This window comes from Paramisgurnus dabryanus, chromosome 12 (genome assembly GCF_030506205.2).
Source record: "Paramisgurnus dabryanus chromosome 12, PD_genome_1.1, whole genome shotgun sequence".
Lineage (NCBI taxonomy): Eukaryota > Metazoa > Chordata > Actinopteri > Cypriniformes > Cobitidae > Paramisgurnus > Paramisgurnus dabryanus.
The window spans coordinates 12,660,580-12,678,659 of NC_133348.1; the positions used below are offsets into that span (position 1 = coordinate 12,660,580).

Sequence of the window (18,080 nt, forward strand, 5' to 3'; positions counted from 1 at the left end):
TTCTAAGCGCTATGGACAACTTTTATTTTGCTTTGTTTTATTATGTATTTAAAATGTTGTGTTTATACAAAAAAGCCTTTTAAATGATTTATTGAAAACATGTTTAAATATATTTTATTAATGTTAATAAATACACCAGGACATGGGTTCCATTCACCGAAATAAACAAAAATATATTGATAAACATGATATAAACTGTGACCCTTTCTGTGAAATCCTAGATAAAGTTTCATATCTTTTATAAGTTTAATAAAGTAATAATGTTTGCTTATGAATCATTGATATTAGTCAATATAAAATATATCAAGGTTAATTTACAGAATTGTCTTTATATTATGTAGGATGATTTTATGTAGAAAAAAAATAGTAAATCACACACAAAAATATTTTGGCTGGGTTTTCACAGACTGGATCAAAAATATGTAAACAGTCAAATAAATGCAAAAAAAATGGCAAACAATAATGATAATTAATAATAATAATAATTGTATGGTTAAAAACAATAGGTCATAAAAAGTTTATAGCCCATACCATTTAATGTAAACAAAAACATAAAATACATCAGACAGGTGAATAGATAAACAATAAAATTAAAATAGATATAAAACATTAGCTTACAGCTGTTTTGCCTAACATTACATATAAGAGTAACATATATTTAACCTAGAAAGAGAAATTAGCTGTAGATAAATATATATATTTAAAAAACATATGTGTTTCAATAACATAATACAGAGTAAAAAGAAAAATATAACACAGTTCTACAATACAAGTAAATTATATATAGTAACTTATCTAAACTCTTTCTACTTAAACAACATTATTATACAGCTAACTCTAACTCTGTTAAACATCACTAACTAAATGTGGCAAACTAGTTAGGTTTCATATGGATTTTCTGTTCTGGTGTCCTCACTTGTTGTCACATTGCTTTCTGAGGGATCAGGATCTCCAAAGAGGCTGCTCGATTTGATGTAATATATGAATAAGAAGAATCCTACAGGAAAAACAGGATTATAATCTTTGACATGGACTTTATGTATGTTAAAAGTGACTTCAGTTGGGTTTTTACAGACTGGGTCACATTTTGTCTATTGGTTTACTGAAGAGAAACTCTCTCACCTTGAAAAGAGTTGAGGATGGTGAATATGTAGTACGAAGGCAAGCGCATAGCTCCGTAACTGAAGAAGCTGAAGCTCCAGGTGAGACCCAGCAGACAGCAGAGACCCATGATGGTGGTAATGTCAGAGGAACCTGTCTTTGGGCGTTTGGTCTCCATCTTCTGCCATCTTTTGCTCCTAAACAGGCAGAGCCATCTCAGAACCACAATGAAGGTGGCGAACGTGAAGACGAAAACAAAGGAGTAATAACCGATGTTCACCACGTAGTGGACGGTGTTGTCTAAAATCCAGCACCTGCGGGGAGAACAGTGAGAAAAGTCAACGTGAAACAGCACTCTTGAACTGTTTTTCCCAGTATACACAGTATCTGTGTCAGACTTACATTGTGGCGTTGTTGCTTGTGTCGGTCTCTATGGTCTTCGCACCGTATTTGCCCAGGAAGTAAATGATAGTCACTATAATAGCAGGAGGAACTTGAAAACAAAAAAGAAGAATAAGTTTTGTTTTGTATTGTATTGTGTATACAGTATTGTTTGTCTTTATTGTCCACCAAGCTGGAAAATGTGTCTTTGACTCGCCATCACATGAAATACAGTTCAGATAGTTTGTTCTATCCCCTAATTTAAGTATATGAGCAATAATGACAATAATGTTTGTCCTAGCAAACACCACTTATACTATAAACCATTAACTGTCCACATCCTTAAGCGTGCATAAATGAACTCACCCCATCCAACAACAGATATCTTTAAGACATAATCCTGGATGCGAATCGTGTGTTTGGCCATTTGCAGACAGAGATGAAAGGCTTCCACGGCAAACCAGGTGAAGCTGGCCAACATGCAGTAGTGCATAAACCCAGCCATGATCCGACAGCCGATTATGCTATTCGTGCGTGCAACATACTCATTGGACAGGAAAGACAGATTCAGCAGGAACAGTGCCACAAAGAGATTTATTAACACGTGGACTGAATCACTGGCCTTCGCTTTCCTGAAAAGTAAAACATTAAATAACTATGAAACCAGTTTGGATGGATTGCACCAATGAGAACTGGTATTTTAGTTGCAGTAAAGTTTAAGGGGGTTTCCCAAACAGGTTTTAGATTAATCCAGGACTAGGCCTTGGCTTTATTAGGACATTGAAGTAGTTTTTAAACATACCTTACAAAAAATAATACTGGTGCGCATCTTGAGACAAAACAAAGGCATTGATGTATGTTAAGATGTCGGTACAAAGTGTTTTATTGATTAAGGCAGCTCAAACATGCATTTTAGTTTGGGACTGGGAAACCACCCCTAAATCTCATGTAGGTGTTTTGAAGTGTAGCACCGTTATTGATATCATATACACAGCATCTGATGTTGTTTCTTTTCTGATCATTCGTGACAAGTGTCTCACCTTAAGAGGAAGTGCATGAAGAGGCCGACGCCCAGGAAGAACATGGACAGGCCGCAGCCGATATAGGTGATGTAGGAGAGCGTGACGAGGTCTTGGTAAGGTATAGGATCTAGAGGACTCTGTATTAACACAGTGTACATTTATTTGTCTGGATATCTTTAATATTTGCAAATCAAAGGTTTGTGTATTACAATGTGATGTTTGTCTATAAATGTCAAAAAATTACATTTTTCTCAATGAGAAATATATGATAATTAATATGGCACTGCATGTAAGAGAGTGCCGCATGGATGACTTATTTTTATGGCCAACATGGAAGTTAACGGGACACTGATTCTCTCACATTTATTTTTCAAATTGACTTTTGGATTAGCACAAAAAAAAAGTTATTAAAGTTTATGACACTTACATGTTTTGTCCAACAAGTTAATCCTCACAGATTAATAAAATTTTTATTAATTTTGAAGTGTAAATGCGTTTACTAAAAATATAAAAAGCTGCATTTTGACATCAAAATTCATAAATGTTGTGTTTATCTGTAAAGACTATCTTGTTGGACAAAACTTTATTTTTTGCAATAATCTAAAAGTCTATGTAAAAATGTTTTTTTCTCTCATTGTATTCGAACCATGATTTGAACCCAGGGAACACACATACTGATACAAAATATATAAGGCAACATTGTAATGCACTGTAAGGGACTTTGAATTAAAGCATATGTGATAAAATGTAAATCTAGTATGGAACTAGTTGTTTGGAAATGAACATTATCAAATGCATACAAATAAGAAACGCTGTGGATGTTTGTATAAATTGTGCCACCACAAGAAGACAAATGAGTAAAGTTGAATGAAAACTAAATCTCAAAACCTACCATAAGCACAGCGAAGAAAGTCAAGTGAGTACATGAACATTTTATCTTGTTTCCGACCATAGAAGTGTTACAGCCATCTGTGGTCCAGTTTGGTTTATTTCCTGATGAAATGATGGTACTGGTTAGTTTACAGACCGTGAATTACAAAAATTATAAATACAATATCATTAATTACGAATTAGTAAGCAGAATTTAAAATTCCCCTTTTGTTCAATTGCTGTCTAAAATGAAAACACGTTTGTTAAAGAGTTTAGACTATTACTCATCAAATACATTTACCCTACACTGTTATTTTCTTTTATATCAAAATATTTGAATGTAGGGATGGACTCCTTCAAAAGGCAGATCATATATTGAGATTATTTTTTTTACCATTAAACAGATTTACAATTAAATAGCTTTAGTGCATAGAAATGCACAATAAATAAAATATCTTTTGCACTTAAATTTTTAAGTTTAATCAAATTGGATTTACAATTCATTTCAACTCTATTGACTAGTGATGAATTGCTGTAACTTAAAAAATTAAGTTTACACAACTAAAGCAAATTTAACTCGATTTAATAAGTTACAGCAACTTGTAAATCCTAGATGATAATGCAATGTGCATTCATTTATTTCCTAGTTTCACTTTTCTTTTCCCATACAATATTAATAAAAATAAATAGAAGTATAACAGACCATTTCCATCCCATGATACACAAAGAGGAACCTTATCCTGCAGAGGGAGGAAAAAATAAATTACTCTTAAAAATAAAGCTGCATCACGATGCCACGAAACCACCATTTTTGGCTGAATGGTTTCATAAAGAACCTTTAATATCTGAAGAACCTTTCTGGGTAAAAGGTTCTTCAGATTGAAAAGATATGAAATAAATGATTCTTCTGGTATTGGCGTCAAGACCCAAGATTACCTGTTTATATGTGAAGGTTAAGTTGATAGTGTCATTTAGATTGGAGATTTTTGTCCCCATATCAATTGCATAAACTTGATTATCCAAATATTCAGTGTCGTTTTTATCCTTAAAGAAATTGAAAATCAAAGATAATTAGTAATTGCAGGACCTAGGTTTGTTTGACTGAAATGTTTTTCATCATACAGTATTAAAAATGTATAATTAAATGTTTATGTATATTTATTTATTATAAAACCAACACTTTATTTAAGAAAAAAATATTTTAAAATGCATGACTTTCTCCTCTTTCGATACTGTTTAAAAATAACCATAGGGTGAAACTATTGATAAAATGAGAAGAGAACATTTTAAGTAGATAGTTCAGATTTATTTTAATATTAACTTAATTATTAAAACTGGAATAATACATATGTAACTATTATGAGTTTACAATTAATGAGAAAGTGTTCCCAAACTTTTAAATAGTATCGTATACTCAAACAGAAATCAAATTCAGAATGCTTGTTTATACCTTGGTCATGTTAGGAAATCGAAACACAGCCAGAAAAGATGTGCCATTGGTTTGATTGAATGCTTTCCCAGTGGCTTCTTTTGGAATAGTGAACGAACAGTTGAAACTTGCCATTGCGTTTGGATCATCTAAAATCTGCAAACATTACCATTATACTGTAATATGATGCATTGGCAACATGATGCATTAAAATGATTTGAGATAAACACAATAGTTCACCCTATTTGAATATAATGGAGTTGTTGTACTTGTTACAATAAAGGATGAATTATTGTCAATTGTAGAAAAATATAACAGGGAATGCATTTTAATATTAAGAGATACAATCAACAAAATAAAGTGTATTTTATAGAAGCAAAAATATTTATTATCATGTGTTCAGACTGAAGTTATTGATCTACTTACACTGACACCTTTATCTGGAGTGTAGACAAGGGCCGATGTTGTGATTTCTTTTTCATTCTGAATTTTCTTTAAAACACCCTGAACATTACCCATAGACACAGATACAGCATTCTCATTCCCCATCAGAGACAACAGGTTGGACATGTTATTCATGGTCTCACTTTACGGAAGAAAAGGAAGTAAAATATTTATTATGACCCATTATTAATATGATAAATAATATACTATTCTAAACTAAATAGTTTTTACACATTTCAGAATAAAGTTATAAAGTAACCAAAACAATAAAATAATCATTTAAATATATAATGAGGAAAATATGTATTGAACATGTCACCATTTATTTTAGTAAATATTTCTAATGGTGCTTTTGACATGAAATTTGAATCCAATTTATGGACATCAATGGTTTGATTTCTTAACATGTGTGGATTGCATGGGTTGTTACCAACATCTAGTGCAAATTTCATGTCAATAGCACCTTTACAAATAACTGAGAAAAAGAGTGATGTGTTCAATTTAACCCGCTTTATATTATTTATAATACACATGTTTAATGATAATTTTGGGGGGACATGGGGGGACTCTCAGATATGGGGGGACATGTCCCCCCGACCCTCCCAGGATTTCCACCTGTGGTCCACATGGATGTCTCTATACATTAAATAATATAACCACTGATACATCTCACTAAATAAACCTACTATATGTAAGAAAATGTTCTTACGCTGCCTTTCCAGCATTTATCTCTTTATCTTTAAATGAGTTTGAAGTATTTATGGTAGTTAGCTGCTGAAAAGGATTCCCACACTTATAACAAGTAGCTGTTTCATGGATCATGATAATGTTTGTTTTATCATCACCTGCAAGAAAACACACGCACACGCACATGCACGCACGCACACACACACACACACACACACACACACACACACACACACACACACACACACAAAATTAATTGAACATAAAACAAACAAAAAAGATGCAGGTCACATTGTTGTATATTATGATCAGATGTTCAAATGTTGACTCTTACTGCTACAGTTATTTGTGTTGTACTGTGAGTTTTTACATATCTCCTCTGGATCCAGGCATGTTATATTAGTCCCTATACAACAGAAAAATGTATTTATTATATTTACTACTACCTCTACAATCACAAGATATTTAACAAAGCCATACATTAGTATTTCATGTATTAAAGCAGTATATTTTACAGTATTTACTATAATGGGTTAATGTTACACATGTTCATTCATTACTGTGCTTTATGTTACAGAAACAGATTTTAAATGTATTAGTAAATGATAAGAAGAACATAATAATAGATTAATAAATCTTATATCGCATATTGTTATTTCATTTTTTTTTATGGCTGCAACCAAACAATCTGAAATCATTTCAATGTTTTTATTTTTCACATACACAGCTGTATGACTATATAACCAGTAGTGAAATGACAGCATCTCTTTCTAGACATTACCCTATCGCTTGTTTCAGTTTTAGCCTGCTTTGAGTTCAGTACTGAAGAATCAGTGTCAGTATCTGAACTGAGTTTTACTCAAAAACATCTTTATGTATAAGTTTACTTTGTCGGACACACAGTTATACTCACTGTTGAGTTGCAGTAAATATGAAGTATTAAGGGTGTTCCAGTTGCACACTTTTTGAAAAAACACAACAATGAAAAAATTATAAATTAACTATAAGATATCTGAATATGCAAGAGATTTTCTTATTGAATGAATGTCATTTCATCATAAAGTTACATCTGTTTGCTCAGTGTGGTGCTTTGATGCTCATGGTACAATAGAGACCAATTGTTATTAAATATATAAACAAGTGCTAAAAATTTAAACTAATAACTGATAAATCAAGGGGTGAGCAATTCCAATAAATCTCTTTGCAGAGTCATGAATATGCCAAACAACTCTTTTGTTTTTAAAATGCTAAGCCCTTCCTGTGGGTCACAATTTTATATTAGAATCAAGTAACTTAAAATGAAAAAAAACCAAAAACATGTTAATTAACCTGCATGGTAATAAACAACTGGATCTAAATCTAACCCACAAAAAAAGTACACAACTGGTTTAAAGTGCATTCCTCTGACTGCAGTACCATTTAATTTAAAAACAAGTCCCTACTTACGTTTACAATTTGTATAAGAAGAGTTCCCAAAAACTGCAAAACAAAAATGGAAAAACATGTCTTCCAGTAATATGGAAAATAGTAATAACCATACACACAACAGAGACCACTGTTGTGATATAACAGTATTATAAAACATAAAACAAGATATTTGTCACCCTGGATATTTGTCATAAGGATCATTCTTTAATAGAATAAATAAGCTTTCTGTTGATGTATGGTTTGTTAGGATATGACAATATTTGACCAAGATACAACTATTCCAAAATTCTGTCATCATTTACTCATCCTCATTTTGTTTTAAACCTGTATGAATTTCTTTTTTCTGATGAACACAAAAAAATATATTTTGATAAATGATGGTAAACACACAGCAGATAGTAACCATTGACTTCCATAGTAGGAATAAAAAATATAATGGAATTTATTGGGTACCATCAACTGTGTGCTAACCATCATTTATCAAAATATTTTCTTCATCATTTATCACAATACTTCCAAAATATTTTTTTCCCACTATGAAAGTCAATGGTCACTATCTGCTGTGTGTTTACCATCATTTCTCAAAATATCTGCTTTTGTCAAAGAAATTCATACAGGTTTAGAACAACATGAGGATGAGAAAATGATGACAGAATATTCATTTTAAGGTGAACCATCCCTTTAAAGTTGTTCGAATGAAGTCCTTAGTAATGCATCCACTCACAAAAATAAAAGTTTTAAAATATTAGCAAATTGACAAAATATCTTCATTAAACATGATCTTTACATACTATATTAATGATTTTTGGCATTTAAAAATTTATTTTAATCCATACAAGGCTATTGCTACAAATATACCTGTGCGACTTATGACTGATGGTTTTGTGGTCCAGGGTGACATTTTATGTTTTATTTTACCATTATATCACAACAATCTAAACAAAACAAAATAAAATAATTAGAAAATTTGGTAACACAATAAGGGTCCATTATTCATAATGAACTAATATAAACCTAATCTTACTTAAATATGAAGTAATGCTTAGTTAAGTACTAAACATAAACCAATGAAGAGTCCTCATTAACCACAACATGACTCATGATTCAACACATGTATTCATTGTTAATTAATACATTAACTAAACTAAAAAACATGTCATGTTATACTTGATGACTCTTCATAAGTTTGTGAATAGTACATGTATTAACTCAGCATTAGTTTATGTTTAAGTAAAAATACATTTATATCTTAGTTCATTATGATTAATGGACCCTTCTTATAAAGTGTAACCAAAAATATGATGTGAATGATATAAACTGAATTTGGATTTAAATGTAAGAATACATAAAAATATTTTCATACCATAATCCGGTTGGGTACTGTTGGGTAAAACTGCAAAACATAAATGAAATAATGAGCTTTTCATTACCAGTAATATTCACACAACATATAACAAAAATATATAGCAGTACTATAAAACATGAGCTCATTCATTAACCTGTCAATTCTGGACCTTTACTCAGACAGATAATAGCAGGTGCATCATTTCTGTTTACAGTGAGCTGGTACGAGAAGTTTTTTGATAAAGACACACCAGGATCTGAAAAGAATTGAATTAAAATATTAGTTTATTATTAAACTAAATATGTTATGAAAATAATAAGCCTTCATTCTCCAACACTTACCATCTGATTTAAGGATTGAATTACAGACTGGTGTACCGACGAATGTGACTGATGTACTGTCTAGTTTACAGACTGGTATACCATCTGGTATACAGACTGGTATACCGACCGATGGACAGACTGGTATACTGCCCAATGTACAGACTGGTGTACCGACCGATGGACAGACTGGTGTATTGAATGAATTACTCATTGATGTATTGGATGATGTATTGGATGATGCGTTGAATAAACTAACAACCAATAAACTTTTTTCATCTGAAAGAGAAAGCAATAATAATTTTAGCTTAATCTGAAAAGCAAAATATTTTGTATTGCATGCTCTTTGGTGTTAGTTGTTCTGACACTAAAAAAATAATCTATTTTATAACATCACAAATCTTGTAAAAAATATCAAAATTAAATTCTAGTTGATTCAGATTAACAAAATATATATTTTCCATAAATTACAATTTATTATAAAATTAGATTATTAAAATTAAGATTAGATTTTGATAGTTTTTCTGTTTATTCCATTGCAGTAATGAGAATTTGTGATGTCACAGGGACTTTAATTGTCAAACTAAAAACATTTTTGCTCCTATACATTTTATTATGTAAAATTTAATTTCATTTGATTTTCCAAAGAAGCTTCATAAAACCACACTACATTCAGTTTCTTATTAAATTATTATTTATGCAGCTCTAATTTCATTTACCAATTTTCTTTTGTCCAACGAATCCATCTGTACCCAGTATGACGATTTTGTCCTTATTGTTCTTTCCATCTACAACAGATTAAGGATTTTAACACAAGTCTGTTATTTAAAAATGATTTAAACTATTTATTTGTCTATTAGAGTTTGATTAAAAACTGTTAGATCATAATTTAAAATCAGGACTTTGACACAACATACTTTAAATAAACTTACGGCAAGATATATATATGACATGAAGAATGAGCAAGATTTTACAAGTGATCCACATCATCCCTTCTGAATCTGTTCACTAGCAGTAAAGAGAAGAGAGTAAACAGAAAAATACTGTGTTTGCTGTTAATCATCAATAATTGTTAAGAGACACTGACAAATCTTCATGAATTATAACTTTAAAACTAAAAACAATTAACTGACAGAGTTGGGTATAACGGATTACATGTAATCTGGATTATATAATCAGATTCCAGAAATCAAGAACTTGTCATTAGATTAAACTACATTTAAAAATACTCGTAATCAGACTAACATTACTTTTTTATGCATTACATGATTACATCTTATTCACACTATGGCAAAGATGTTCACAATTTAGTAGATTTCCTATTTTTTATTTTTCAAAATAAATTTACCTACAGCGTATATGTGTTCGTGATTGCTCTTGTTTTTCCAGGGGAGATGGGAAGGGGTGTGGAATCACACAGGAGAGAAGCAACAACGAGACAAGATGCAAAATGGAGCAGCACCCAGCGTTCGATCACTGTTTGGATGTATACATCACTTCATTTTTAAAGAAACTCACGGTTTAAAAAAACACTTTACTAAAGGTTTGAGGTGAATTTTAGACCTAGCAGGGTTGTTGCAGTGAATTTCATGAAATTCAATATGGTTTTTGCAATGTTGCCGTTTTTGTTTTTATTTACTTAAATTAAGTGTTATGAATTCATAAAGTTTGCTTTTGTTTTATTCAATGTGTTACTATCAGTTGAAACTATAGCAAAGTAATTTCAGTATGCACAGTGGTTCTTGACTGGTTTTGCCTCAGAAATTGGATTTTAACCTGCTTATAATCAGTTTGCAGAAGATACATTTGGTATTTTGTATCTGCATTCAAATTCAGACATTTTTAAGGCTTAACTGTCCAAACACTTTTTGGGACCACTGTGTCCAAAGAATCACACTCTTTAGAAAGGTGCACTCTAAAAATGCTGGGTTGTTTTTAACCCAGGGCTGGGTAACTATTGGACAGAACACATTGCTGGGTTAAAATGACCCAAATAATGAGTTGAGATAAAACTTTTTTTTACCCATTATTTGGGTCATTTTAACCCAGCAATTTGTTCTGTCCAATAGTGACCCATCCCCGCGTTAAAACCCCCCCAGCATTTTTAGAGTGTGGTATTATTCACTGCCATAGAAGAATACATTTTTGCAAGTATGTATAAATATCCTTTAACAACTGAAAAAACATTTGTATGTTAGTTTGTAGTTATAAAATGGCTCTTTAGATGAAAATTCTGTCATAATTTTTTGACCCTCATGTTCTTACAAACCTGTACTAATTTTGTTCTGCTTAATTCAAATAAAGTTACAAATCCCAAAGTCTACGATGAAGCAAATTTTAGGCTGTTTCTCAATCGGAAGGCTGCAGCCTTCGAAGGTTATATGCAGGCTGTATTCAGTGCCGGTCTTTCCTATACGCAAAGTACGCAATTTGCATAGGGCCCCGCACCACTAGAGGGCCCCCTTGATCTCAGAATTATTTAAAACCATTATATCAAAGAAAAAATATTATTATGTTTAATGAAAACAAGACGCTATAATTTAAATAATTTGCAAACTTCCGAATTTGTGCGGGTTTTTAAAAATACTTAATGATTTCTTAAATCACTGATATGTACTCGGACAACATGCAGGCAGTTTCTCAATCCGAAGGCTGCAGCCTTCAGAGGTCACATTTGTAGGCTGCATATGCGTCATAAAAACGTATTTTAGAATATTAACAATTATAATGTTGACTATTATTCTTAGTTAATGGTTAATTGTTATATTATGCTTATGACTTGCAAATGAAATGCTTATTTAACTTAAATAAATCAGGCTTGATGACGTATGCAGCGCGCATATGCGACATGATCCGGAGGTTGCAGCCTTCAAATTTAGAAACGGCCGCGTGCATGACGCAGAAGAGTGATTTGGTAACGATGCGCATATTATATGCCCACCATTGATTTAAAACAAAGACAAAGCTATCCGTCTGGAGCAGAATAAAGGGAAAAAAACGTGAAGCAAGGGAACAAGATAAAGGATTTGCGCGAGCAGATTTAGTCAATGTAAAGACACGCGTCCTAGCATGGGGCGATTCAAATGACGCGAATTGGGTGACGCAATTGCCGCGAAAACACGCGCTTTTTCCTTTGAACTTCAAGAACGCGCTCTCGTGCAGGATAATTTGACGAGAGAGAGGAGAGAGAGAGAGAGAGAGAGAGAGAGAGAGAGAGAGAGAGAGAGAGAGAGAGAGAGAGAGAGAGAGAGGTAAGAATGGTGCCCACGTCGAGAAAACTTAATAGAAGACTTGAAATTTGTAAAGGATTAAAGTATATGTCACTCGTTTAATTACAGTATGTTAACTGGATAACACTGGATATAACTCATTGTATAGATAATAAAATAATGTATTTTGATTACACAAATCAAACCTAACTATATGATTGTAGCTGCTGACCAGCATAGGGAATCTCCATGGCTAATTTCTAAGACATGTTGCTGATACAGTACTGTGTGTTGTACCTTATCTTGTTAATTGAGTCTTTTTGGGCATCTTATGCCTAGAATTATTCAAGGAGATTGATTCTTTTAACTTCCTTTAAAGTTTGATCAGTTGTGCATAATGACATGTGCAACAAATGGATATAGGGTGTCAAACTCATAGATTTGCAATATTTAAAATCAGACACTATTTTTAAAATATTTGGGGTCAACCTCTGTGACAGCTTTAAAGGGACACTTCACCCATTTGCATTAAGCTTTGTATAGTTAGAACTCCAGTCATGTTTTTGAATGGTCATGCATCATTTCCTCAGTTGCCGCTGAGACTGGAGAAATACAGATTTCAGTGTTGCACATCCTTCTTTCAATGATGTAAAAATCATCATTTTGCATCATTGAAAGAAGGAAGTGCAATGTCTTTGTTGAGGGAATGAGACTACAAACACCCCTTTTCTCTGTAAAATAGGCACCAAATTCTAAATGTATGTTACATTTCGACTACAAATATAACACTTTCAATAAAGATTAATGTTTCTACGGGTGAAATGCTCTTTTAAAGCTGAAACTTATCAAATCCTATCAGAGGTCCAGAATGTCATTGAAACACACCAGTGGCTTTGCTGTCATCAGTATTAAACATGTTACCCCTCGAAGTACCCCTCCCCACAGAGCCCCCCCCACATAACAAATCCCAATTTAACCCCTGTGTATTAACAGTATGTATTTATATGTAATTTAATTTGATTCATTACATTCATTTAGATCAGGTTAATTTTTTAGTGCTTCTCACAACACATTTTAAATCAAAACAACTTATCAGCAAATACATGTTTCATGTTATAATCAGCAAGTTTATCAGTCAGGGTTTCAAAGTAATGTGCATATGGGAATATTATACAGCTATAAGATAATACACTATGTGGTTAGTTAACAACTAACTAACAGCAACATTGACTGGGTTTTACCCAGATAGCACAGGTACGTCTGTGAGATGTCTGGTAAAGATCTGGAGATCTGGAATACATCTGGTGTGTAAAAACATCTTATAAAGGAAAAGAGCTGCTTTACATACATTCTAAATCAAAAACGTCTTGCAGACATCTTCAATATGTCTATATGACATCTTTTAGGAGACGTCTCACAGACGTATTGCAGATGAGAAAACAATTTAAATAAGACATCTTGCAGATGTAAACGCAGACATCAAATAGACGTCTCCGAGATGTATGTGTGCTATGCTATAAGGGTCTGAATGCACTGACAGAGGGCCCCTCACAAAGCTTTGCTTAGGGCCCCCCAGCATCTAGGACCGGCACTGGCTGTATTAGTCATTAAGCCTGGTTTATTTCAGTTAAGTGAGCATTACATTGGCAAGTCATAAGCATATTACAACAATTTACAATTAAATTAGAATAATAGGCAACCTTGTAATTGTTAATACCCTAAAAAAAGCATACAAATGCAACCTCTGCAGGATGCAGCCTTTCGTCTGAAAAACGGTCATTGTCTCCAACTGCAATTTATTTTCTTGGACTATAATGAACTCAACGATTTATAGGCAGAAGGCAACAGTTACTTCCACATCCCGTTGACGTGCACACGACGCACATTATCATAATTCCTCCCTTATGATTCACAGCCTGTAAGTAGTCTAAGTTTTCATAATTAAAGAATTTGCTACTGACTATTCAAACGTGAGTTTTTGAGCAGTGTAGGGTAGCGCATGTTGTTTGTAGTTTCTTGGGTCACAAATGGAGACCTTTTAATATCCTTACCTTACTAATCTGCTTAACCCGCGCTGGTAAAGTTGATTGATCAGCTTGGTCATCGGCATTATCTGGATCAGATTCATGCTCGTACTGATAATGTTATAAAGACGGTTTTATCTCCTGTTGGAAGCTAATCTTCCAAATATGGTAAGGAGCATCACATTTCCGCTGCTCGCTTCAGGTGTTTGGCCAAACACAATGCACTGAATAGCTGGCCAATCGAATCACACCGCGCTTTCTCAGAGCGATAAGCTTTGTAGATATCGACGTGTTTCAGAAAGGCGGGTCATATTACAACAATAATGTAAGGTATGTGGAAAATAATGTGTACGACGCAAACACATTGTATTACAGCGAACACACAAAATAACATAGTTTTTAGCAACATGATGGGGCACTTTAAGCACCTTTGACTGAATGGTGCCTTTTGGGAACCAAATCTACGGCATTGCTCTGACGAAACTTTTGTAGCACCTTTATTTTTAAGAGTGCATTTCAGACACAAAAAATCAAAACCACAACATAACTATCACACATTAGTCTGCTACAGTTGTTTATATTAAGTAAAACGTAATGAGGTAAGAGGATCAAATTGAACTTTTATTTCAATGGCAATGAAGCAGAAATACATTTTATCACTAGACATGCTTTAATTCAAAGTGATTTATAAATGAGCAAAGCATAAACAGTTAATCAAAATGAACAGTAGTTAAACTGAATTTCGACAGCCAACAAACACCAAAAAAAGTAAAAAAACTCAGCTTACTTCACACAAATAAAGGTCCTTCCCGATACCATAGAAGAACCCCTTTGGTCTAAATGGATCTATAAAGAACTTTTGACTAAATGGTTCTTTGAGGAACCAAAAATGGTTCTTTTATGGCATCGCTGTAAAGAACCTTTGTAGCACCTTTATTTTTAAGAATCACGTTGTTTTCTGCTTAGTTTTCTACAAGATCACAAAAAAGTTCTTACCTGGTGAAGAGTCTGCCAGAATGCTGCGTACGTGTCCGTTCATCAGCCACAAACAGTACATCATTTTTGCATGTTGTATTTCCTCCATACTGCTGTGGTTTTCTGTTTTGTTAATCACATCTCACATGCAAACCAGCTGTCCAGAGAACAGTTACACTGTCACAGAATGAAGCGTCACATTCTTAACTGTTACATAAGAAAAAAGCAAAAGGTTTGGACAGGTCTTAGTTTATGTTCTGTGAAGTTTTACGGTGTGGTGAGATTAGGTCTAATTTATACAAATATTAGCAGTCATACACCAAAAGACATTTTTACTGAGTAATACTCAGTACTCTGCCTGCTCTACATCCCTATACTATTAGGAGTTAACATGTGCTGCCTTTTCTTCTAGCATAAATTTCTATTTTGTAATTTACTCATGTCAACAGTGGTATCAAGTGTTATCATTTTTTTGTGTTGTCTTAAACCACTGATACCACCCTGTCTTATTTTTTATTATTCATTTTACTAAATTGATTTACTAATATAATAGGGCAGTTTCCCAGACAGGTCTTATCCTAGTCCCAATGTAAGTTAAAGATGCATTCATTTAAAAACAGCTTGCACTGACATATCTTAACATATATCAGTGCCATTGTTTTGTCTCAAGATGCACATCAGGATTGTTTCTTCTTAAGTTTCTTTAAGAACTACTTAAATGTCCTAATATAACTAAGGACTAGTCCTGGATTAATCTAAACCCTTTCCGGGAAATGCCTCAATGTCAGTAAGATTAAATGTTAAGAATTAAAGTGTTCATGATATACCAGTACACTGTTATGAAAGTCATGTAAATAAAAAATATATTATTAAAGTGACTTTACAACGTTTAACTCTTTACTTGACTGTATTATATTATATTATTATCTAAACACTTTCTTTACCAAGTTCAGTATGCTCTTGACTATAAAAAATATACATGAAAAATACACACATGCCCCCAAAGGGCATTTATTATGTCCAGAAACTTCTCATAATAACCTCTTTGTTTGGATAACCTTTAGAGTAAGTCACATACATAACTAAAATTTCCATAAAATGCCTACGTAAGCTCAACCTCATTATCTGTTTAACAAATGAGATGCTCTGCCACAGGAAACAAACAAACAAAACCATTGGTTACAGTATTATGAACAGGAACATTATGAACAAAATACAGTAGAGACATATAAAAAATAAATATTGATGACCATTATGATTATGTAAACACTACTGAATTATAATACCCTCAACTTCCGTAAACATTTGCTTCATATATAACTGGTTTTGGACATTATCTAATGTTTTATTCCTTTAATAAACAGTAAGAGGAGAGGAACTGGTATATTTGTCCTGGCTCTTTTTTCATATACATGTGATTTTCATGAGTTGGATCTTTTCTTATTCCAATTTACCCATAATTAATCTGAATTTGAACTCACACTCTGGTTGATCATTGATATATTCTTCAAACCAATTATCTTTGCTTAGTTAGTTGATATTGTTTAACCCTGGATTTTTTATTATAATTCAGATTTTATTTTATTTATTTGTATTATTATTTAGATTGTCATATTGTAAAAATTATTTAATATTTTAAGACAACCAAACAATGATTACCCTAAGCATCACAAAATGATAAACATTATCTAAAATGGATGCTTGTGATGTTGATTTCCCACCAAATCTTACTTCTTGGATAAAGATGACACAAAGATATTGCTTTTGTTAGTTACAAAACAGAAATTTAAACTGCAAACTATGAGTTATATCACTTAATTGTGATTTTGTGACATCATGAAAGTTATTTATTTTAAAAAGTTAGTTATTTAATTATTTTAAAATGGTAACTTATATTTAAATACATATAATAGACATATCAAACAATGCATAATGCATGAACATTAGCACCCCTTTATCTTCCCAAATACGGTAATACAAATAAACAACCATTTTTGGCTATATGGTTCCAAGGAAACTTTAACATTAGAAGAACCCTTTTTGCACAAAAGGTTGAACAAATCTTACAGACTTAACAGTCTGAGGGATGGTTTCCTGGACCGAGATTATCTTAAGACAGGACTAGGTCTTAGTTTAATTAGGATATATAACTAGTTTTAACAAACATGCCTTACTAAAACAATACTTGTGTGGATTTTAAGGCAAAACAAAAAGCACCTATGTATTTTAGGACATGTTAGTGCAAGCTGTTTTTTTGTTTGGACAGCTCTTAAATTTATTTTAGTGTAGGACTAGTCTAATCCCTGTACGGGAAACCGCCCCTGAGACTATTAAGGTAAAAAAAAAATGGTTCTTTTAAAGAGTAAACCCTAAACCAACTTTTTTTAGTTAATGATCTGTAAGAATGATGCTTTATAAGTGCTGTTCATTGATTTTAGTAAGGTTTTTGACATTTGGATATAAAGTGTTTCAATACTACAATATATGGTGTAAAAACGTCTGAGTGCTGCCCCCTTCAGGTTGAACGGTGGCTACTGCAGTTGAATTTTCCTATTGGATGTTGGGTCCAAGAAATAACTCTTGACGTAAGCAGGTTCAAGCTCACAACTCCCTTGTTACGATCTCAACACACACTTGGTACGAGCTAGTTCGTCCCCTCTATCTCCGTTGGGATCTGCCCACTTTTCTTGCATTTTTCAAATATTGCAGTGGGTGGAGTCACGCTCTGACCAGGGGTTTAGTTACTCTTTAATAACCCTTGGTTTGTTTGAGAACTAGCAATGGTTCTTCTAAGGCATCGCTGTAAAAAACGCACATTTATTTTTAAGAGTGTATTTTGTAAGGA

General features: G+C 32.8%; 1 protein-coding gene across 2 annotated transcripts in view; it reads right to left on the reverse strand.

Moving 5' to 3' along the window:
* Positions 1-88: 88 nt before the first annotated feature.
* Positions 89-18,080, reverse strand: part of adgrg11 (adhesion G protein-coupled receptor G11) — a 32,831-nt gene continuing 14,839 nt past the window's right edge. The window contains exons 3-22 of one of the 2 annotated variants that reach the window (XM_065256362.1): positions 15,257-15,442; positions 9,960-10,035; positions 9,747-9,815; positions 9,049-9,306; positions 8,862-8,963; positions 8,726-8,755; positions 7,381-7,413; positions 6,848-6,895; positions 6,269-6,340; positions 5,957-6,092; positions 5,230-5,389; positions 4,825-4,959; positions 4,311-4,418; positions 4,078-4,114; positions 3,397-3,497; positions 2,523-2,641; positions 1,849-2,114; positions 1,504-1,594; positions 1,123-1,415; positions 89-997 (exon numbers count right to left, since the gene is read on the reverse strand). In XM_065256362.1, coding sequence (XP_065112434.1) covers positions 879-997; positions 1,123-1,415; positions 1,504-1,594; positions 1,849-2,114; positions 2,523-2,641; positions 3,397-3,497; positions 4,078-4,114; positions 4,311-4,418; positions 4,825-4,959; positions 5,230-5,389; positions 5,957-6,092; positions 6,269-6,340; positions 6,848-6,895; positions 7,381-7,413; positions 8,726-8,755; positions 8,862-8,963; positions 9,049-9,306; positions 9,747-9,815; positions 9,960-10,017 — 2,235 coding nt within the window. In that variant the 5' untranslated portion in view covers positions 10,018-10,035; positions 15,257-15,442 and the 3' untranslated portion in view covers positions 89-878. Of the gene's footprint in view, positions 998-1,122; positions 1,416-1,503; positions 1,595-1,848; positions 2,115-2,522; positions 2,642-3,396; positions 3,498-4,077; positions 4,115-4,310; positions 4,419-4,824; positions 4,960-5,229; positions 5,390-5,956; positions 6,093-6,268; positions 6,341-6,847; positions 6,896-7,380; positions 7,414-8,725; positions 8,756-8,861; positions 8,964-9,048; positions 9,307-9,746; positions 9,816-9,959; positions 10,036-10,379; positions 10,624-15,256; positions 15,443-18,080 lie in introns of those variants that run through there. The other variant, XM_065256363.2, reaches the window with a different exon arrangement.